Source organism: Mirounga leonina, unplaced genomic scaffold (genome assembly GCF_011800145.1).
Source record: "Mirounga leonina isolate KUSES-001 unplaced genomic scaffold, KU_Mleo_1.0 Mir_126, whole genome shotgun sequence".
NCBI lineage: Eukaryota > Metazoa > Chordata > Mammalia > Carnivora > Phocidae > Mirounga > Mirounga leonina.
The window spans coordinates 2,547,041-2,571,889 of NW_023270314.1; the positions used below are offsets into that span (position 1 = coordinate 2,547,041).

A 24,849-nucleotide genomic window follows, 5' to 3' on the forward strand; every position below is an offset into this window, starting at 1 on the left:
CTCAAAAGCTGGAAAGTGGGAGAGCAGAAAAATGGATTCTGGAGGAGACAATGAAGATGGGGACACTTAAAAATATATTACCACATTATTTGACACTTAAGAGGTCACTGGTGACTTCTAATAAGATTTCAAGAACTTAGATAATTCTTGTGAAACAGTGTGGAGGCCATACTTTGAGAAGTAGAAGAGTGAATGAAAGGTAAAAGTCCTTATCCAGTATCACGGTCAAGATGAAGGGTAATAAATGAATACACTAAACCAGAGGTTTTATCTATTATGTCCCTACTCCTCACCCTGTAAGCTGAGTATATAAGCCCTGCTTTATACCAAGTCTCCAAAAGTTGACTTGTCCAAGGTTATAGAGCTAGTAAATGGCAGAGCCAAGGCTAGGACCGAAGTCCATTTGGATTTAGAGCCTCTGCCATATCTCTCTCTCCAGATCAACTTCCTGAAAGATGAACCCAAACATCAGTCACATGGAAAAACAGAAATATCAATAATAGGCCTGATCTAATAAAGAAAGATACCATCATAGAAATAAGGAGACGTAATGTGTCCTTTCATTGAGGGAGGATAAAGAAACTAATAATATATGTCAATCAGGGTGACAGTTCTAATGCCATGATTAATAATCACAACAGGTCACAATAATTTAGCATAGCACTTACCACATACCACGTACTGTTCTAAACTCTTTTATGGACATTAACCCATTAAATCCTCATTAATACTCTTTGTTATAGGGACTCTTATAATCTCTATCTTTGAGAAGAGGAAACTGAAGATGAGAGAGGTCAGGCCAGCTTTCCTAAGATTAAACCAACCATAATGGCAAAACCAAAGTTTAAACCCAAGCATTCTGCCTCGTAGGTCCATGTTCTTAATCTCTCTATTGTAGAGCCCATTAAGTGACCAGGATATAAACCCACATTTATATGACCCCAAAGCTCACGTTCTCTTCAGTGTATCACAGGGATTACAAGCCACATAGACAGAGGCAGAATCACAAAGAAGTCTATCTAGAACATCTTAGCTTCAAGAGAAAAACAGGTGTGTCTGGCCACTCAACAGATGTCATTAACAGAAGTGGGAGATCTGTCACCTAGTCCCAAAACAGATAACTATCTAATTTAAGACCATCTCAGCTGGAACAAAGGTTTAAGCTCTTGCCCTTTGCCTGAGTTGTCAACTAGAGTATCAGAGAAAGCATAACTCACATCTTTTACACAAAGAAAAGGAGTAAACATAGGATTGAATTTTAATCCTGCACTAGAGATGGTGAATAATTTGGAATCGTAAATCCTGGGCAGCCAGAGTGCTTTGAGTACATAGTAACATCAATTTTCAAGTATGTAAAAGAAGTGGAAGAAAGCAGAGACTAGAAATAGAGTGGACAATATGTATGGGGAAAAACAATAGCACAGCTAGAAAAAGCAGTGATTCTGGACCAAAACAGTAGAAGCCAATTGATGAACAGCCATCAGGTAGCTCTTTCAAGGCCTGTGATTGGATTCACTGGTCCTAAGTACATTTATTTTTGTATCCATACTTGAATGTGACTAATCTGGTGACTTACAGGGCCCTCACAGATGAATAGCTGGCTGGGCAAGGTGAATGAAGACAGGAAAGGGAAACCAGTGTGGCCTGTACTTCTAATAGAAACAAAGGGGAAAAAAATAAGACTTCCATTGTGAATAGAGGCAAAGACATTGTCCTCTTATATCTATGAATGGCTTAACCTCCATTATTTAGCCAGCTGCTTTCTTTCTTTCTTTTTTTTTTTTAAGATTTATTTATTTGAGAGAGAGAGAGCAAGCAGGTGGAGGGGTAGGGGGAGAGGAAGAGAGAGAACCTCAAGCAGACTCCCTCATTGCAGGGAAAGGGACATGGGCTCGCCCTCACAACTCTGAGATCATGACCTGAGCCAAAACCAAGAGTCAGACACTTAACGAACTGAGCCACCCAGGTACTGCCATTTGCTTTCTTTAATCAAACATACTTTGCTTGGTTCTTTTTTAAAATGATGTAGCTCTGAAAAAAATAGCTTCCAAAGACTGAACAGGACAAGTCATTTGTCAACAACAACTACGAAATACTGTGCCTTTCACTGGCAACTGTTCCAAATTGCAAGCAAGCCTAGAAGGAGTGTTTAAATCATAACAGGAGTTTCTAAACAATTCATTAACTGAATTACCATAATAATATTCACTTATGGAAGCACCTTTAGTTCTATTTAATTTTTCAGTTAACATTTTTATATACTGAAAAAGAATAATAGCATTTAACTAATAATGTAGGTTCTAAAATGAAATATGACCTAGCTAGATTATCAACATAGCCCAAATTTACTTCACTTTGTACCATGATGCTTATCAAATATTTTATGTTTGAATGCTGGAAAGTCTTCCAAGTTATCAGGGCCAAATCCAAGGAGAAAAGGCTCACCACGATGTGAAATGAAAGTGAATACCTCATCTTTTCCTGTGAGCAAAGTATTTTCCAGAATTACTCCTGTCTCTGAAACTAGAACTTTGACTCGGTATTGGTTAATGATTCCATTTGGTTGTTGTGGTTTCTTCCAAGTAATTCTTATTTGTGTAGCTTCTACTTCTGCAAGTTGTAAATCAAATATTGCACCTGGAACTAAAAAAAAAAAAAATGAATAAGGAGGGAAGAATTTAAAAGTATATTTTTAAATTTTAAAAATTCCCTAAATTCTTAGCTCACCATTTAAGATTTGTAAGAAAGTCTATTAGACTAAAACAATTTACTATTTATTAACAATTAAACATGTATAAGATTCTTTAAATATATAGATAAAGTTAAATTTCTACAGATTGTTCTAAAAAATGTAAGTAAGAAATAGGATAACATGGAGTAATTTCCTCAAATCAAAATGTCATAATATTTGTTTGAAACAAATTCATTAATCAAAATAACTTCCCAGAGAAAGCTGTTTAGGGATGATTAATGCCCAATAGAAACCCTGAAAGCTTTATAAAATTATAACAACATATCTAAAAACAATATCCAGAAGACTTTGTATGAAATGAAATGTAGTTGGTAAATTCAATGTGGTTGTCTTTCAACTTACAACATTAGATTGCTTGAAGAGTTGACTGATTTTGGTCTGCTGATTTTACAAATGAATTATGAGTCTCTAATTTCAGGTACCCTTACTCTTTTCAGTAATAAAGAGAAGCAGAAACAAACTAACAACTGGTTTACAATAAAGCACCAAGTACTTACGTAAATTCTAGTTAGAAAGTGACCAAGAGTGACATCCAGTAAACCTCCCAGTACCATAGGAGCAATAATGGATCAAGGATAAACATGCCCTGGGCTTTTGTCTACTTTTTGTTTATAGCTAGTGTGATTATGAACAGCCAATTAACCCCTCCCCTAATTTTGTTAATCTATAAAGTGGGTAAAATTATATTACTCTTATTACTATGCAAGGTTACCATAAGGAACCTTGAGTGAAATGCTCAAGAAAGAAAATAATATAACTACTTATGATCAAGATGTAGTAAAACATCAAATTTATTTCCCTAAGCTATTTCATATCATTTAGAACAGAGGCACTTCAGGGATATAATATAAATAGAGAATGACCCTTTTCCCTTTTAAGATAACAGAAAGGAATTGAAAATTAATGTCACAACTCCTGTAAATATTATTTAAAATTAGTTAACATAATTATGCTTACCTTAACCATATAGGAAACGGTATGGAGTTCTCATTCCATAGATTGAGTTTTTTTCTTTGCCTCTATGAAGTAACCACTTACAAAGCCCCCTAGATAGTGTAACAATATAAATATTTCTAAATGTTTTTAAATAGTTAATAGCTAGATGAATGAATGAGTCATTCTTGCCTAAGATTTTCATTCCTACTGCAGCCAAGATTTTCGTGTCCAGCACATAGTAACACCTGTGCTCAAAATTGAGATATAAACATGAAAGTACAACTGTAACTTGCTAATTCTTTAAATCGCCTTTTCTAAAAACATTTCAATATTTCTTTATATAGAAGGATAACTCTTCATATTGATCTCTCCACACAGAACTTCTAATCTGAAGGAAAAACAGTTTGACCTGTGAAGGGTAGAGGAAGAGTTCTAGACTAGGACCCTATAATCATTGATTCACTCCATAATTCAGCAGACTGAGCCCTCATCTTTTGGTCATTATTCTAGGCACTTGAGAATTGAGCGAGAAAAAAGATAGATAAAAACCTTTTGCACAGGTTACCTCTTGTATAAGTATATATAAAATATATATTGTCCCTAACATATATTTGTCCTTATGTTTTTATCATATTTACCAACATACATATTTTCAAAGGCAGAGCAACTTTCCAATCAACTGTGTACTATGAAAATAACACAGCCATTTAAATAGTAAAGCTCCCATTCCACCTTTCTTCTACATTTTATTTTAGAGTTGCTATGTAGACAAAGCCTTGGCCAGTATTGTATAACATAATTCATGGAAGAGATCTGGCATTTTTCCATTTAATTTGAACTTGTGTAGAACCTCAATTGAAGAAACAATTTAATGACTACATTGATCAGACTAACAGGTAAGGAAATGCTGCCTACCAAAAAAATAAGTAAAGTGTCACTTCCATTTGATATAACACATTAATCTAGTGGAATACCAAAAACTACCCAGTACAGCAAAAAAGAAAAAAAAGGTGTGTATATGTGTGTGTGTATAGATATATATATATTTTTTTACTGTCCCTTATTTAATCAAAGAGAAGAATAAATCTTCTAATTTACAAGATATTTTTCAATATAACTTAATAAGTATTGCTCTATAACACAATGCCTTTTTAAATTACAGTTCAAGTAAAGATTAAGTGGTTCTATATTATGCTAAAAATGTATCCCAAACCTGTATAAGAACAACTGTAAAGCTATCTCTCTCTTTTTTTTTTCAATGAAAGAAGAAAAAGCTTGAGGGATAAAGGAAACGACTCCATTTGTCCTTGTCCTTGTCCTTCGGAAGATACTTGATCTCTTACACCACAAATTCTTATGAGGAAACCAGAGAAGTATGGATTAAATCAAACTCCTTTAATATTGATACCAAATTAACTAAAGAAAATCAAATACACAAGGCAATTATTCATGGTTCAGCATCAATTCTGAGGTGTTGTCCACGGGGATTACCTAAGAATCATTCTCAAGTCAATACATCTATAAATTTTATTAATAAATGAGAAACAGAATAGACATATAAAGGATAAATAATGTTCCAAATGATTTTAAGCTTTCAAATGAAAAAGTATGAGAAAAAAATAAAATGGAAACAAATGGTACTGGGGCAAAAAAAAAAAAATACATTAAAATAAATTTTGCCATTATGTAGGGTGCCTGGGTGGCTCAGTTGGTTGAGCATCTGACTCTTGGTTTCGGCTCAGGTCCCAAACTCAGGGCCATGATCTCAGGGTTGTGAGATCGAGCCCTGTGTTGGGCTCTGTGCTCAGTGGGGAGTCTGCTTATGGTCCTCTCTCTCTCCCTCTGCCCCTCCCCTGGCTCTTTCTCTCTCTCTCTCTCAAATAAATAAATTTTGCCATTGTCTAGCAAATTAAACTAATTTATTAAATTTTTTTAAGATTTTATTTATTTATTTGTCAGAGAGAAAGAGAGAGCACAAGCAGAGGAAGCAGCAGGTAGAGGGAGAAGAGGCTCCCTACTGAGCAAAGAGCCTGATGTGGGACTCCATTCCAGGACCCTGGGATCATGACCTGAGCTGAAGGCAGACGCTTAACCAATTGAGCCACCTAGGCGTCCCTAATTTATTAAATTTTAATTAAATTAATTTTGAAAAAAATCTATTGACAAAAGTCATTGAGAACCCTGAAAACTTGAGTCTCTCAGTGATTTCCCTACAAAAGATTTTACTATTTGCAGAAAGTAGCAAGTTGAGGGACAAAAAGTCTTCACTTCCATAGTCTGTTTATGGAAGAATAAATATAGATTTCAACACTCTGTTTGCTTTTAAGAAATTATGTTAACGTTCTTATGAAATATTTGATACTAGTGACAGAAAAGTTCTTAGGGGATATTGAAGCAACAAAGTTTTACTTAAGATTTATTTAACCCCCCATGCAAATAATAAGAAAATGCTGGTGCCTATGTTATATACAATAGCACTGTCTCATTTTGTGATAGGCAGCTCCAGGACATTTTGTAACACTGGAAATTATTAAATTATCATTGTTTTCCAAAACCATCTCTTCTTCATACCTATGTAGAAATCTGTTCAGTAAAATATTAATGCATATATGGGAATCTTATGAAATGTATAGGAATACTGCCATAACAACATGATGTTGATTTTCACTGATGATCAAAGTAGGCTATGGACCATAACATTCTTAGTGCTAATGAAATCAGCCCCATATTACTATAGTAGCATATAACATTGTCTATAAGAGGTCAATGCAAGATTTTTCTATAAATATCTGGAGATTTGTTAGAACACCAGTTGTTCTAACATAACATAATAAAATTAAATTTAAAAAAAAAGAACACCAGTTGTTTTAAAAAAATTAATTTAAAAATTGGCCCTAGTGTATTTTTAAATAAACTATAGTCTACTTTGAAATATGGAGAAGAAAATAAATTGGGTAGCCTTAATTAGAATACAAAGAACCCTGCTGTATTAATAAATGAAAAAGAATAGTCTAAAATTAAGATCTCAATTTTAAGTGAAAGTATATACTTCTAGTGAGTTATTAGATTGTTCTCATATAGTTTAAAGATCCCCTTATTGCAAAGTTTTAATTAGCAGGACTAGGACTAATTTGTGTTGTCAGAAGTTGAAAGCTACGTTTACTCTATTTGCCAGAGCATTTCACTGAAGCCCTTCCTAAGTCTGAACTACCCCAAGAGAACTCCATGGAGGAAGGTTGGCATGCAGAGATAAGGACCATGCCATTTCTGCCCTTAGTGGAGCCCACCTGCTGCCAATGGAACCCCCTGAGAGCCACCTGGGTATGGCCAGGAGGGTAGTAAGATAAAACTCAGGATAAGTTGTTTATTACATAAGGCAAAGAGAGTCATTTGTTCAAATTAATTTTGTGAGAAAAATAAGCCATGTGAAATATATTGAACAACGTCCTTAAATTTTTATTTATTATTGTGTGAATAAAGAAAAATGCAAAAATAAAGAAAGGGGGATGAACTCTTTAAATGATGTCCAAAATCAACAGCATGACATCATATGTAGCAATATATTACCTATTTCCCTATTTTTGTCAAATGCCCTACATTTGAATAATAGAATAATGACAATAAAACAATAATCTTAAATTGCAGATTCAGTTTAGGGGTGCCAAAACTGGCTTGATTTTAAGGAAGACAAAAATTCTGTATTTATTTAACTGTATAACATAAGAATAAAAACTCGTTGGTCAATCAAGTTGTTTGAGAAAATGCTATTAAAATCAAACTCAAGGACTCTAATCTGATAAGGGCCAGGTCACTCTGCTGTTTTTGGTAGCCATTCATAAAGCTGTCTAGCTTTCAAAGAAATGCTTAAGAGCATTTATTAGGTGATGGGGAGATTTAAGGTGTAATGGAAAAGACATGCAAAGCTAAGATTCTTCTGACAGAAATACAATGGAAAAATATTAATAATGAAAAAAATGAGAATATTTTTGCTTGTAAGTATACATCTCTTTCTTAATCTGTGTTTGAAATCATATACACATCAGCATTTTCATTTGAAATTGATATAAAACATAATTTTTTCATTCTTTCAACAGCAAAATATTACCAACGGTTAATTGTTTTTAGAAGGGGAGTACAAAATTCCCTAATAGTTGCTGCCCTCTAATGGTCACATACTTGAGTGATTTATCTGATGAACGTATGCCCAATCTTCAGCTGTATGTGCATGTGTGCACTTGCACACGTGTGTATTCAATTTACAAGTTACTGTATGTTAGCTATCACACAAAATTTGGAAACTTTTCCAAATGTTAATGTACTTGTAATAAAATTGTGATCTTCTCAAATAATTGCAATCCCTAAGTAAAACTGAAGACATTTTAGCAAATTTGATATGGGCCAGGAAAATATGCAGTGAGACAATGAGGGAACATTTTTTAAACATCTAAAACTGTGATGTTTAATACATGCAAACAAAAACTTTCTTTAGGAGAGCCATTGTTTTAATTATTTGGGGATGTGCTGGTAAATTTGTATTATGCACCCTCTAGGAATCCTCGTTTGCTTAAAACACCCTTTTGTTTACAAACATATTTTGTTAGAGGCATTGGGGATATATGGATTCCGCTAAACATCATTCTGTGAGAAAAATCTATTCTACATTGAATAATGTGAGTCAAATGATGTTAAAAGTGTTTATTTGTTTCCTTTGACCTCATGAGGTTTTGCCAATCTTCACTGTGAGTCACAAACAGACGAATACTACATGTACTACTTCCTAATCTTGCTTGATCTCCAGTTCCTCTATGAAGCATGCTGCGGGGTTTAATGTTCTGAGGAACGCATGTTCGGAATGCATTAGGTAGTAATTTGATAAGGAAATAGCATGAATTAAATAAATACAAACCAAATAGCTTCTAATATAATGTTTCATCAGTGCAATAAAATCCACAAGCAGAGTAAAATATCTTATGAACAAACTGAAGAAGATGTTCTTACCTTCTGGAGGAGTGAATACTGAAATATTTGATTTGGGTCCAATGCCTTCACTGGTCTCAGCTGCAACATATACATCATACACCGTAAATGGTGTTAGGTTAGTGAACTCAAACTTAAGGTCTTTTGTGCTATTATCCAAAATCCGACCTGCAAAAACCAAAAGATACCATGGATTATTTTCTCGTTAGGCATGCAATCATTCTCACATTTAAGTAGAGAGCCAAGAATAGCAATTGATGTTTGTTATTACAATTTTAAAACATTATAATTACAATTATTACAAGTTTCAAACATTTAGCTTAGTGGTACATTGATATCAGGTTAATTAAAACAATAGAAACAACATGAAAATCTAGTATTCAAAATAATTTATTAAATCATAAAGCCTTATCCAATTACCATGTTATTTTTTAACATTTTTTTAAAAAGAAAACATTAGATTCGGGCTAATATTAAAACAGTGACAGTATTTTATACATAAATTTAGTTAATTAAAATGTTAAATATTTTCATTATCTTCTATAAAAAGACATACTTAGAAAATATTTGTAGTTCAGCTTCTGAGCAAAGCTCCTTAAATAGTCCATCATCAAAATTCTCTTAATCCTCAACTTTACCTCTGAATAATTCTTTCTTCCTTTGCTGCAGCTGAAACCTGGCTCTCCCCTAAAAACACGGCTTCTATTCCCTGCAGCCACCCCAAATGATCTAATCTTTCCCACGGTCATCAAGTGATGAGGCCTTCAGGTATAGTATGCGTTCCAACCCACCTCTCTCCTTACAAAAGCTCACAGCTTTCAATCTCATGTCATGGATGGCCTCCACCAGTCCTCCTTGTTGCCGTGATTGATCTTCTAGGCCCATGGTCACTCACCCTCATTCTGGATGATTTAGTGCCTGCTTCAATGTCACTGTCTTCAGTGCTACCATCTTAATTTGTGGTGATTTCAGGATCCCTAGACTTGACTCTTAAAACAGTCCCAGCTCTCCTCAAATAATCTAATCCACCACCCTATCTCAGCCACTCCCATAGACATCACTATTACCAGTAACTGCGAATCTTCCATGATCTCAATTTTGTGCAACTCTCTCTGACCATTCCTTCTTATCTCCTGTTCACTTATTCTAGAACCCTGAAGCAACAATTCTTTAAGTTCATTGGGACCTCCGGCAGGCCTGGGTGGCTCAGTCGGTTAAGCGTCTGCCTTCAGCTCAGGTCATGATGCCAGGGTCCTGGGACTGAGCCCCGCAACAGGTTCCCTGCTCAGTGGGGAGTCTGCTACTCCCTCTCCCTCTGTTCCTGCACTCTCTCCCTCAAAAAAACAAAATCTTAAAAAAAAAAAAAAAAAAACTTTAAAAAAATAAAAAATTAAAAAAAAAAGTTCATTGGGACCTCCGATCCGTTGATCTTATGAACTATTTTATTCTGCTTGGTTTGGTCCCTCACCACTTGGTTTCCACTCCTTACCAGCCTCAATGGCACTGTCAATTATAATCACTACCTTTACATAAGCCTTCCATTCCATTGCCCTCCTCTTGTTGAAGAGAGCTGGAGAAAAACACAAATCCACTTTGATTGATATCACTTTATTCAATACCACACCTCAAAGGAGCCCTAAATTTTGCCTAGCCCTGTACTCAACTTCCGTGACCCAATCACTCTCTACTCTTCTGGTTGATTTTTTTTCATAGAACCATAGCATCTCAGATTAGAAAAGAATTTTAGAGTTTACTTAATTGACATCCAGCAATAATATTTGAACCCCTCAAAATATCTGACAAGGGGATGTCCAGGTCCTGCTTATTCACAAAGATAGAGAACTTGCTACATTATGAAGTTGCCTATATTATTTTTAGAGAGCTCCAATTATTAGAAATGCATTCCTTGTTCTAAGCAGAGATTTGATCTAACTGAAGTCCATTGTTCTTCATAAACATATTTGCAATTAAGTAAGTCAAGGTCCTCCTGTTCAAACATTTGAAGACACGTATGTCCTCTAACACTTCTCTTCTTAGGAGTTATCTCATTCTTTCAGCTTCTCCTCATGTAAATATGGAACATGGACAATGTTTTGCCATCCGTATACTTATTTATGATTTTAAACAAAAAGTTCAAAGAACCTCACCTCCCTTAATTGCTTTTCTATTATCTGCTTCAATTGTAGGATCTTATAAAAAAGAGCAGGGTATTTTTAAGGAGTTTGATAATACTAACATATTTTGCATAATTCTTATTCCAAAAGGTAAACACAAAACTGATTGAGACTTACCTGATGGTCCATATAATTCAACTCTGTAACTAAATTTCCCTGTTACTACAGTAGGTGGGTCCCATGAAATTGAAAAGGACTTCCCTGTAATGTTGCCTGTTATATAGTTTTGTGGTGGTCCTTCGGGCACTAAAATTGTTATTAAAAAAAATGAATAAATAATATATACTTAAAATAAATGAGCATCTTATTAAATACACACAATAAAACACAAAGTCAGAAAGAAAATAAAATATCACACTATGAGCAAAGGGTTTTTTAATTTTACAAAAAAGGAAAAATGAACGAACTGAAGAATTTAAATAAGACATGCTGGATCATCAGATGAACTACTTATTTGCAACAGTTACTAATTTAATTTAATGTTGTATGTGACTGCACAGGGTGTTTCATTCTCATTCCAATATTGTTCCTTGCACAGTTACATTGTCTTGATAACGCACTTATATATTGAATTCAACCAGGCCTGGGCATCTGACTTGAAAAACACTCTCCCCCTGGTGGACACAGGTAGAAGGGTCAGGGTATTAACTCGACCTACATTACCTTATTGGCAAAGATCTTCACTTTCTGCATCAATATTTGTATTTGGTTCTGAGAGGAAATTTATAACCTATAGTTAGAAGATTCTAATGTAACATTGGTAACATATAAAAAATAATGACATTTAAAAATAGTCTACTCTTCACAAATGTGTTCCTACATTTTACTTTCTTTTGACTGAAATGAAATATTCCAAATATTTTTCTCAAGCCAAAGTTCTTGTCTACTAAATTTCACTTTGTGTTATCTTTATGAAATTATTTTTTAACTGTATAAGAAGTATGGAAGGAGGAAATGGTATGATTCAAAGATGACTATTTAAATCAAGAAAAAACTTCAAACTTAATGTGATGAAATGATAAAAGCTGACAGCTATGTCATCAGAAAAAAAAATACTGCGCTTTAGGGAAATTACCCTACCAGTAATAATTTCCAGTAACCTCAAAAATTACCAATCACAAGTGAATGTCTGATACTACATATTTAATATGGTATTGTGTCAGTAACTACATAATTTACACATATATATAATACCATAATCCCATAATTAAATATATAACACCCATAGCTAGAAATGTGTAGTCTTCAAATTTAGTAGTAATAATACCTAATTATACTCATTGAATCCTAACACCACCACCATAAGGGAGGTACTATTGCTGTATCCATTTTTCACATAGGGAAACCCAATGCAAAGAGGAGATAAGTAGGTATATTTTTTAAGTACTATTTTTGTCTAATATTGAAATGTGAATCACACGATATTTCTACCACTATAGGTGTTACTTCCACATTTGGTTATAAGAGTATCAGTGAGAGGAGGCTGTAGATGATTACAGGAGAAGGAGAAGGGCAGAGATGATTAAGAAAAATTGCTCAGATCAAAGAACAATAAAAGCTTATCATAGGATCATGGCTATTAGCTCAAGAATCCATTCTTTCAAATTTCCTTTCTCTTTTTAGTTGTTTATGTTAGTATTGTAAGAGTACTGAAATTAAAGATGCTCCAGATGATATGCCCATGATCTATTATTGAGGGGGAAACGTTATTGGAAGGGAAAGAAAGTTTTAACAAAAAGATCTACATGGAAAAAATGAAAAATTATTATATAACTAATTTAATTCTTTTTTTTTTCTACCTACACAAAAAATGAAACCATACCTGATTCTGGTGTTCTGACAATCGTACTATCAATATAACCTGCTTCAGTTGTAACAGCAGAAACTTCAAAAAGATACGTTGTATAAGGTCTCAAATGTGTCACTACAAAACTGATAGGCTCTTTCCACACAGAGCTTATCTTACTCCTCGCCAACGTGCTTGACGAATATGTCGTACGTGATGGAGGCGTAACTCTACCAAGGGTTGGAGAAGGGCTGGTTGTACTCCATAAAAAAGATTCATTATTCTCCTAGTGAATAAAATAAATAGCAACAGAAAAATAATGTGGTATCTTTTGATGAACATGAGAAGTGTAATTCATTTATTTTTCCTTTATAGCATAAATATTATTCTTAAATTTATGTGTATGTGTATGATTCATTAAGATTTTAATATATTGTTATCTGCTCAAGCTATGGACAAATTTTCTGGAACTTAATTATACCCATTTATGTTTACAGTGTTAGAACAGAATATATTTATTGCATTCTTTATACCTTCATATTTCTTATGAATAGGACTTCAAAAGGCTTAGAATAAAGGTAAAGCAACAGCAAAATCATTAGTAAGAATTTTTAAAATTCATGTTAAAAGTGCAAGAACCAAAGAGATAAACTATCTTCCCTTTTGTGAAATTGCAAGCATAAGTCACTTTCTCACTGGTACTATCATTTTTTTCCTCATAAATAATCAAATGATAAAGCCAATAGCACATATGTGCAAGTATGTATGTTTGTGTGTGTATTAAAAATACAGCCTAATTTTAAAAAGAAGGTTTTAAGACTTCTATAACTTACAGTATTTAAAACAAAAGTAATATTGTTTGTTTTTCCATCAATAATATCACAAAGATCTTCTAGATTATTTTTGAGAGCATTATTATGGTACTTCCAGGGATTTCCCATAAATGACTAGAGTCATAACAAATTCTTCACCAAAGATATGCACAACAAAAACAATCTACTTCCACAAACATAACTTTGACTGTTGCCTTCCCTACCCCTCCTGTCATGTGGAAATATTATCTTTTTTCCCAGTGATATTCTATACTTTCCTATCAGTTCTTTTTATAAAATATCCTCCACCCAAAATACTCCCCTCACACGATCTCCCCTGTCCTTACACCAAGGCCAATCCAAGGTCCATTAACAAATGCTACTCCTTTCATGAAGTCTCTTCAGAGCTCCCTGTGAGATTTTTCTATCTCTTGAGTTCTCAAACCTTTATCTTATTCTACCTTAATACAGTCAATTGTGTATAACATGATACTATAACTGAACACTATAAGGAATCAAACAGCTAATAACCACTGTGGTTAAAAAAGTTTCCAGATACTGGAAACTTCAAGTTATAAGCTCACACCTAAAATTTCTGAGACATAGGAAATGTTCCATAATACTTACATTACATTCTGGCATTTTCCCAGTCAAAATGTCTTCTACTCTGATGGAGACATCTTTCACTACTGTCCCACTTCTGGCATGTTTCACACTAATCTTGAAGCTGGTAATTTTGCCATTTGGTTGCCTAGGTAAATACCAAATCAGGTTTACTGTTGAATAGTTAAAGGCCTCAACTGTGAGATTCACCACTTTTCCTGGAGCTGGGGAAGTGACAGAAATTGAAGGAAAGGAAAAAACACTGTTATAAAATTTAGAATGGCATTTATATAATGTTGAGATGTTATATTTCTTATGTCATATAAAATTAAATATACTCTGTTAGAAAAAAATCTACTTGGGCGAGACTTTTTGAAATATATTTAATTAATTTTGCCTAAGATAAAAAACTGGAACTTGAGCCCACAGAGTTACGTTTAAGAGGCAAATAAGTTTTACTTTAGGATTATTTGTCTAAGGGATCCATTGGTGAATTATTTCAAATAAGTCTGAAAAATATCCAATCAACAGCTATTTGTGAATATACAAACAAATTTGAATAACAAATCCTCTCCTAAAATATTCTGGAATTATGCAGATTCCTTAGATAATGAAGAAGTGGCAAACTGAAACAATTATCCAACCATTTACACCAAAAAGCACATTTCTGGAATGTACGTAAATATCTAGTGTCTAATATAAAGTGAATAGCACCCAACTGGTTGTGGTTATTATATTTTGAGTTTCATACAACCTCAAAATCAACTTTTATCAGAATTCATATACTTTATTATCAATTACTGATAAACTGCAATAACAATCTATATGCTGGGGGTACCTGGGTGGCTCAGGTGAGTGGGCATCTGCCTTTGACTCAGGTCATGATCCCAGGGTCCTAGGATGGAGCCCATGTAGGGCTCCCTGCTCATCAGGGGAGTCTGCCTCTTCCTCTGTCCCTCCCCCGACTTGTGCTCATTCTCTCTCTTTCTTTCTCTCTCTCTTAAATAAATAAAATCTTTTTTAAAAATCTATATGCTATTTTAGCTGAGATGAGATAAACATGAAGCCAGAATGAAGGAAAATTATGCCCACTAATTTCAAGGTAAGTTATGCAAAACTGACAAAGTAGAGTAAATAATCAAGATCCTTTAGAATATAGAACAAACATGACAAATCACTATTGAGAGAAATAAAAACAAAACAGGATGTCTGTGGTAAAACAAAATAAGTAATAACAGAGGTGCCTACTATTAAGATACCGAATAATTAGAGTTTAAATGCACATTGTAGGGAAGAATACCAAAATATGATTTGTATAAATGAAAGCCATATAAGTTACCTAAGGAACTTAGGTCATGGAAAAGAGGTTGTATATGAATGATATGAGTTAAACTGGAGAAACTAGGAAACTTAAGGACAGCTGCATTTTAATGGGAAAAAATAAAACAATTTGGAAGGATGATTAATCATTAATAATGGATAGAATGATGGATAGAACTTTTTTTCTCCAAGGAAAACTCATCAAAGTAATTAATTAAAGCTTAAGAAGGACAATGACAATATAACTCTCTGACACTAAAGATTTAATATTTGAATTTCTTTTGGATGGATAAAATATAATAAAGCAAAATATTAAAATGTTAAATATATGATGCTATGAAATTATGAGTTAAAACTTTTATCATGAATCTCTTTTTAAAACTGAATATATTTGGCATATAACTGTATAAATTTAAAGTGTGGGGCGCCTGGGTGGCTCAGTCAGTTAAGCATCTGCCTTTGGCTCAGGTCATGATCCGGGAGTCCTGGGATTGAGTCCCGCATAGGGCTTCCTGTTCAGTGGAGAGTCTACTTCTCCCTCTGCCCCACCCTGCTCATGCTCTCTCTCTCTCTCAAATAAATAAAATATTTAAAAATAAAATAAAATAAATTTAAGGTATATGAGGTGTGAATTTGATACATTTCCATATTGTATTATGACTGCTATTATAGTAATATTTAGTACTATCATATTATATAATTATAATATCACATTACATAACTATAATATTGCATTGTTATCTATATTCATTATACTGTGCATCAGATCTCTATGGCTTATTTATTACTTGAGGCAAGTTTGTACCCATAAACAACATCAATCTTATTCTCCCGCCTCTATCCTCTGGTGACCACCAATTTACTCTCTTCATGAATCCCATCACTCTTCTAAATTTCTTATTTGTGTAAACTATACAAATCTTTATAAGTATGCCTGATACACACACACACACACACACACACAAATTATATACATACAAAAAAAATGCAATTTGTTTTCTAAACATTTTCAAATGAGCCTCAATAACAGTCACAGGGAACTACTCAAGTATAGAAAGATTTGAATTTATAAGGTAACCAAAACTTTATTAAATACATGATCTCAAAATGTTTAAAAAGTGACCAGAAATATTAAATACATAGAAAGTAATTAAATATGTTGGGGCACCTGGGTGGCTCAGTCAGTTAGTTAAAGCATCTGCCTTCAGCTCAGGTCATGATCCCAGTGTCCTGGGATCAGATTGAGCCCCACTCCTGGGATTGAGCTCCTCTGGAGCCCCCTGTAGAGCCCCCTGTCGGGCTCCCTGCTCAGCAGTCTGCTTCTCCCTCTTCCTCTGCCCCTCCCCCTGCTCATGATCTCTGTCTCAGATAAATGAATAAAATATTTTTTAAAAAGAAAGTAATTAAGTATGTTAAATAACACTTAGTGAAAAAATGGTATTTTTATTAACTTGCTTTAGTAATTTTTGTCTCAATTAAATATTTCTGCTTTTATTTTCCACTTGTGACTTCATTATGTCTGAAGAATAAACCTGGCTCTTTTCTGTAGTTGGTAGGTCTTTCCCTACTTTAAATATTCTAGTTTCTACTACTGGCCTTTTATGTACCAAAACCCATTATTTCTTGATGTTCATAGAGTGAACTTATCCATCTTGATCCAAGTAACGGTTTGACACTGTGGTATCAAAAATTTCTGTTTATAAAGTCATTTCATCTTTCAGATAAGTGTCTTCCAACACTTTGAGGATATATCTAGACTAGTGACATGCATAAATTTGTATAGGTATGTGAAGGTGTCTACAACTTTTCAAAGTGTACACTATGCAAAGTATACATTTATTGAGCCAGAAAGAAACTTCATAAATCCAATATAGAGACTTTTCCTGCATTTCTAAAGATCCATCAAGTTGAAAATGGAGGTGCATTCTATTATCTTAAAGCCAAAATAAATTCTATGTTTACCTGAAATAATGCTGCATGGGAAGTTAAGAAGTTGAGATTTTTGTGCTTGTGGATGCAACATCAGCTCAGTATGGCATAAATAGTTAACCTGTATACTCTTCCCAAGAGTATTTTTATTCATGGGAAAAGAAATTCCTTCTGATTTAACAATAAAAAATGCAGCTTATTTATTCCATTGAACTATTCCTTAAATTTGTGTTCCCTATAGCATAAATAATAAAAAGGGGTACTTGGGTGAAAATTGCAGAATACTGATACAATTAAATTTATATTTACATTATGTTTTTACCTCTTTACATTTACCAAAAAAAAAAAAGTCAATATAGGGGCAAGAGAAATTATATAATTATCCGATTTGCCCAAAAACACACAATAAATGAGAAACAGTAAGACTCCCAAGACAAAACTTTTCATGTCATTCAAAAGTTATTCCAATTAACTTCCCTAAAACTTAAAAACATAAGTAATAAATTTTTATTTTATATCCTAGTGAATATTTAATTTTGAAATGATAATTTTCCCACTTGAATTTTAGTTGTACAAATAATTTGAGAGTCAATATGCTCAAAATCAACAAGAGTAATTTAAACCTCATAAATCATTAATTTCTAATTTTAAATGAACTCCTGAATTTTCTCTAACTTCTTATGTGATAGAGCATGTTTTCATATGATTCTCTAGATAAAGTCTCAAACAGAAACTAGGCCACAAAGCTTGATGCATGTTTTTTAACATGAGCCAATACATTATCCTCTCTAGATACACAGGGCCCATTTCAATTTATCCCTTTGGCATAAAGTGGTTCACTGGAAGATTTTTATCTTTTAAATATGTAAAACATTTATAGTTGCAAAAAATTATGGAAATTCTTTTTATAACAGTTATCACTAACCTGACATATTACTTAGTAACTCATGTATCTTAGCCCACAAGAACGTAAGTTCCACAGAAAATATCTGTTGTTGAATGGAGATGCCATTATTTATTTAATCATACTGCATTTATTGGTTCTAACTTTTTGCTATTATAAGTAAATAGAGGAATTATTAAATAAATAAAAGCACCTCCAATCACTAACTTATTTTTATCACAAAGCTTATGTTCTACGAGGCTGATATATACAATAAAAAATAAGCAAATAAATATGTAACATATCAGGCTGGTCCAATGAAGAAAAATAATGTGTTAGGGCTAGAGATGGACAGGAGGAAATAGAGGCTATTTTACAAGGTGTAGTTAGGAAAGTAATGTGAGATTTGAATTAACTAGGGGAGAGAGACATGCGGATATTTAGTGAAAGAGTATTCCAGTTAGAGGAAACAGCAAGTGCAAAGGCCCTTTGATGGAAGATAGGTATGGATGGTGTATTTAGAGGGAGGGGAGAATGTTAGAGATGGATCAGAGAGGGAAAAGAACATCCAGAGTGCTATGGACCATGGGAAGGACTTTCGGTCTTATTCTGAGTAAGATAGGAGCCCTATTAGGAAGAGAGAAGCAGGGGCTCCTGGGTGGCTCAGTCATTAAGCATCTGCCTTCGGCTCAGGTCATGACCCCAGGGTCCTGGGATCGAGCCCCATATTGGGCTCCCTGCTCCGCAGGAAGCCTGCTTCTTCCTCTCCCACTCCCCCTGCTTGTGTTCCCTCTATCGCTGTGTCTCTCTCTGTCAAATAAATAAATAAAATCTTAAAAAAAAAAGGGCAGAGAGAAGCAATATGTTCTGGCTTATGTTTCAAAAGATGACATAGCTCATGTGGAGAAAGGGAACTGTAGGCAAGTAAGCTGGAAACAGGAAAACCAGTAAGGAGACTTTCAATTGTTCAGGCAAGAAGTGATAATAGATTAGACTGATTTCCAATTAGGGTGAGATTCAGGATGCATTTTGATGTAGTGCTGGTGCAATTTGCTGATAGAGTATACTATGAGAGAGAGGCATCAATGGTACCTCAGGCTCTTTCCTCTCCACCATTGAAAGAAGGGAGGTATCTTAAATTGGTTTGATAACGACTACATGTTATGGAATAATATAACTATAAGATCTATATTTCCAAAAGTCTAAAGTCATAAAAGTGTGTATGATTTGATATTAACAGGAAAAAGCAGGCTATAAACTTGCATAATTTGCATAAGGCTACTTTCATGAATAGTCACATAGACACATATTCATGGGAGAAAAAAAGGACCAACCAGGAGTGAACCAAAATGGTAACAGAGTTTTTATATGACAACGCCATGGATAATTTTTACTGTTTCTTATTTTTTCAAAGTTTTTTTAAGATAACACCTACTGCTTTCATAATCATAGAGAATAATATATAATTTTAATGAATAACTATCCAAGAAGACTCTAAAAGTAATTGAATGGCCATGCTTTTGAAGATTCTATGGATTTTAACACCATTATCTGGTTTATATGCCTATTTATTATAAATGACAAAAACTCATAATTAAGTTAAGTTGGAACAAATGATTTAGGCAAATTACCACTTTCCGCAGTTTGGAAAAGAAATGGGTCACTAAACACTCCAATACCAGCGCTGTTTTCAGCAGCAACCTAAAACAGATCAAAAGAATTATGTTCAAACTTTTTACTCTCTAATTAAACAGAATCTGAAATAATAAAATTTTGACTTGTTGATAAGTTAAATGATAAAGACACTTTTCCCTTAATTCCTGCAATACTCCCAAAGTAGAAAGCACACATGGAGCTATTCCTTATTTCCATTATCCCTAAGGGTATATTTGCAGCATAGTTTGATTCAACAGATTTCTTCAATTCCTAATGGAAATTTTAATAGACAAGTTTTATAGTCAATTAGTAGTATTAATAGTAACAGTTATTATTTATGGGCAACTTTTACATACCAGGAAATCTCCTAGAAATTTTACGTATCTCATTTTATCCACATTATCAAAGCATAAAGTGTTCTGATCAGAATTTTATAGATGAGGAAACTCGTTGAGTGAAGTCAGGTAACTTGCCTGAGTCATACAGGAATAAGTGGTAGAACCAGAATTCCATTGAAGTCATGCTTATTTCTAAAGCTCAAACTCTTTCCATTATATTCACTTCATGCCAGATACTATGACTATTTCTGTAACAAATATGAAACCATATATATGGTATCTGGCTTTAGAGTTTACAATCTAATCAGTCAAATACATACTCAAGAAAACAATTTTAAAAATAAGCTTAATCAGTTAGACTAAGTATTCTGAATTTAAAGATAGAAAAATTCTTTTTGACTCAGATAGCCTAGTCAAGTAGACTAGAATAGGCAGAGAAAATGTCATTACTGAGATCAAGACTCTTAATGCTCTTCCAAATGCCATAACTGGCGTCTGAAAACCTTAGTTTAAATTGAACTCCACCAACTCCTAAATGAGTAGTTGTAGGCAATTTACTGGTCCTATTCTAAGTCACATTTTCCTTCTCTTTAAAATGGGAATAACGATATATCTATGTCATAGAATTGTTCTAAGGACTAAATGAAATAACACATGTAAAGTACTTTTCTTCCCAGATTATGTAGATTTGATATCTACATTTGAAGATATCAAATGTACTGCACCAAATACCCTTTGGAATTCTGCAATGGCTAACATTTATTTGAACAGTGTAAAGGTAACAACAATGATTTATAAAGTGTGGGATTAAAAGAAGAATAAGGGCTTCCCAACAGGCCTGAAATAAGAGAATTCAAAGGAATAAAAATTCAAACTCCATAAAAATAGATCTAAGCAGAACTAGGTTAGCTAAATTACCTTTCTGTCTATAACAGCTTCTTATCACATTAAAATTTAATCTTTACATATTACCTTCAATAGTATATTTTAACATATATCTAAATATGGGCTGTTGACAGAAAATATGTATACTATGCCATTTTTATGTGTCAGTTAGAAAATGTCTCTTACTCTTTACCCATGTTTCTGCAATGAAATAGCCATCATGAATCTTTGGCTTTGACTTTTGCATCAGTAAAAATTTCCTTTTAACTGTTCTCATATGGGGGATCCCTACTATAGGGAAGCTCTCTAATTCTTACTGTGTGCTTTGCTTTCACAAATAGGCATGCTTCCAATAATGAAACCCCCACACCAGACAAATTCTCTCTTTCCCATCATTTCTTACCATCCAGAAAGCCATCTCAGTTATGTCTTATCACATATTTATACAGCTTTTATAGATTTTTTCTCTATATTCAATTATCTTAAAAGCTCAAAGAACATATTGATGTTATGTTGAAAATAGAAAGGATCAAAAAGATATCTATATCTTTTACTATACTCTGGAAATATCACAAATATATCTTAATTGTAAACATTTTCATACAGCCTAATTTAGGATTGCTTTTTATATGCTCTTCTTTAATTTCTAAATAAGATGTTTAATTTTGCATATTAAACATTGTAAAGAACTAAAAATTTTTATAAACACAAAGACACAATAAATGTTCAGGAAACACTACTTGAATTGAACTGAATTGAATTCATTGTTCTCTGAGAAGCTGGCTCAATAGAAACTTTCATACCATTATTCAAATTTTGATAACATACACACAAATACAACAGGATTAAGAGAAAAATAACAAAGATAACTTAAAGGTTAATGAAAAAGTAGAATATTTTTACTTATAAAGCCTAAATTATGTAATTTAAACTTGATTCATTCGTTGAAAAAGTTGCTAAGGTAAATGTTTTTAAAATAAATAAATTACATAAATACACCTAAAAATGAAAAGAGATTACAACAGTTGCTCAAATTTTAAGAGCCCAGATGGGCCCTGAGGTCATGACTCAGATGATCATTCTTCAATCACTTGGCTGTGTTCAGCTTTAAAGGCTGGTGGGAAAAAGCTCCTTCACTTTTAAAATTAATACTAAGCATTAATATGAAGTACTTAATACTTAATACTAAATATTAACAAAATATTACCTTGATTTCATATGTTGTTCCAGGATTAAGATTAGTAAGAAGAACTTCCAGACTGTCTGGCTTTGTTCTAACTTGTGTGTATTCTGTTTGCATCCATGGACAAACTTCCTTATATTTAACAATGTAAGATACAATCCTTCCATTTGAATTAGGTGGTGTATTCCAAGACAGAAGAATCCCAGCAGATCCAACTCTTTCTCCTGCTAGGAAGACTGGAGGCCCTGGTTCTATTTAAAAAAAAAAAAAAGTTGTTAAAAGGTCAAACAATTATTGTATTTTCACAATCATAAATAAGAAAGTTTTTACAAATGTAGACTTTTGAAGTTCCCAAAGACTAATGGTGTCTCAAATGTGACTTTATCCTCCCTAGAGCTTTGCTACCAAAAGAAAAAAAAAGATTAAATGCTTTGGGGGATACCAGAAACATTCTTTTATAAGAATGTAAAAAATGGAATGCTACCACATACTACATGCCAAATACACTTTTGATGCCAGATCATTTTTAAGAGAAACTTATTTGTGCAAAGCTCACACATAAAACTAAGAAAGCAAGAACACAGTCTTACAAACTAAATAATTCTTCCCGAGCAAGTGTAGTGAGTCTATTTTCATGGCTCTGTATTATTTAAATATTACCATTAGCCATCTCTCTGATCCATTTCACAAACAAGTACAATTATCTTTACTCTCTGAAAGTCAAGAAAGCTAAAAAAAACAGTAGAACACAGGTCCTAAAGAGATCACTTTCTTATGTTTCCATTTTGCTTTAATTACTAACCTGTTTTCATGTATATAAGGCACATAATGCTAATGTAAGTATTTCCATCCAATAGATTTATACTAGCTGCAAAAACTTCATTAAAAGTACTTCATAAAAAAAGGAAACATATACTCACTTGTTACATTGGTTGTCACTGTTCTACTAACAGGTGAGCTGTATGTTGTAGCAGAAATAGAATAGATGGTTACATCATACCTAGTACCAGGAACAGCATTGGAAACATCAACCTAGAACACCAAAAACAAATAATTGCATTAAAACTCTTTCTGGAAAACAAGAAAGCTAAAACAATAAATCTATCACAACAACAAAATAAAGTAACATCTCACACAATAGCTCTGCACTGTTTAAAATATTCCAAGTTCCATATTACTGTAAAATATAATAAATTTGTTCTATCACATAACTATTTACCAAGTAACAGATAATAAAAACTTATAAAACATACTGTGTTATCAAAAACTAAATCAGTATTTCAATCTCTCTTGCTTGTTGTCACAAGAAACAACTATTTAAGAGTCTTAAAAAATCTACAGCCCATTGCTTAACATTTTTAGGAGTATATATGAAATACCTGTGTCTCTGAAGTTCCAATAAAAAGTAAAAGAAAAATGATAAGAAAACCCATCATTATTACATTTTTCAGGCAGTGGAATCACATTGATGGCTCTAGAGAGAAATGTTGCCTGCATTAATGATTTAAAGACAGATCCTCCTGGCAAGTACACAATTAATGAGCCTGGATTACTCAATAGCTCTGCCCTTTCTTTGTTAAACTATTCATGAACCCTTGGATGGCTGGCTGTAGGTTCAGGGTAAGACTTAAGAAAAAAAAAAGGCATAGACGTTGCTAAGGTAACAGTCCACCCATGCTGAAACTCACACTCATCAATTCAGCATCAGTGTTTTTGTCTTCATTTTATGCTTTTAAAAACTCTCAAAGGAGTAAGTGTTCATGGTGTATGAGTTTCATAAAGAACTTTCCTATGAGGACCAAATATAAACACAAGTTGGCTCGGCAAGTATGATAATGAAAACTATACCTGATACTCTCCACCTCCAAGATCTTTGATAGTAACAAAGCCACTGTCAGGAACAAGATCCACATGAAACCTTTCCACATGGCCAGAGGGCAGGCTCCAATACAGAGAAAAGGAATGTGTGGAAATATTGAAGGCTTTAAGTTTCTCGGGTTTTTCTGGTTCTGATATTGAAAAATAGAGGTTTGAAATAGAGTTATTCTCCTAAATATTCAAAGAAAAAATGAGAATCAATAATCTGTCAGATTTAAATATAACCACATTGTTAAAAAGCAGAGTCCTTTAAATTATCTCCGGTCACATAATGGTGTTAGGCATCTAAATCTTTAATAGTAACTAGTTTTTAAGTATAATTATCAGAAATAATATATCAATTTATGTATCTGTTTCTGGGATATTCTTTACCTGCTAAACTCTGTTGGTTGCCCAAATGGTTTTTTAAAGCTTATGCTCTAATTGAAAACTTGAATCATTTTAAGCAAATTATTTAAGTCCAAACTATTGATCCAATTACCTGGATATTTTAACCAAGCAGAAGATAATTGGAAAAAAAATATAACTAACATCTGCCAAATTTTTTTAAAGGGTGAGCATTTCTGATGAATATTTACTCAGGTGTCTCCTTAAAAGAAAAGCTTTTTTCATCTAGGAAGTGAACTACGATAGCTTTTAAACAGTAAGTACTAATTGTCCTAGCCACTTCAACCATATTTTTCTACCTTTGCTTCCACTGTTCCCAGAGTTTTGTTTATGCTGCCTGTACCTCCTTG

The 24,849-nt window shown here is 33.3% G+C and overlaps 1 protein-coding gene across 1 annotated transcript in view; it reads right to left on the bottom strand.

The window, feature by feature from the left end:
- The window catches only part of PTPRQ (protein tyrosine phosphatase receptor type Q), a 200,353-nt gene extending 176,686 nt beyond the window's left edge, over nucleotides 1-23,667 (bottom strand). Inside the window, exons 1-9 of the mRNA XM_035002069.1 lie at nucleotides 23,614-23,667; nucleotides 23,155-23,266; nucleotides 22,259-22,485; nucleotides 19,804-19,873; nucleotides 14,065-14,264; nucleotides 12,662-12,911; nucleotides 10,957-11,085; nucleotides 8,687-8,833; nucleotides 2,471-2,643 (exon numbers count right to left, since the gene is read on the bottom strand). Coding sequence (XP_034857960.1) covers nucleotides 2,471-2,643; nucleotides 8,687-8,833; nucleotides 10,957-11,085; nucleotides 12,662-12,911; nucleotides 14,065-14,264; nucleotides 19,804-19,873; nucleotides 22,259-22,485; nucleotides 23,155-23,266; nucleotides 23,614-23,667 — 1,362 coding nt within the window. The remainder of the gene's footprint in view (nucleotides 1-2,470; nucleotides 2,644-8,686; nucleotides 8,834-10,956; nucleotides 11,086-12,661; nucleotides 12,912-14,064; nucleotides 14,265-19,803; nucleotides 19,874-22,258; nucleotides 22,486-23,154; nucleotides 23,267-23,613) is intronic.
- Between the last annotated feature and the right edge of the window lie 1,182 nt (nucleotides 23,668-24,849).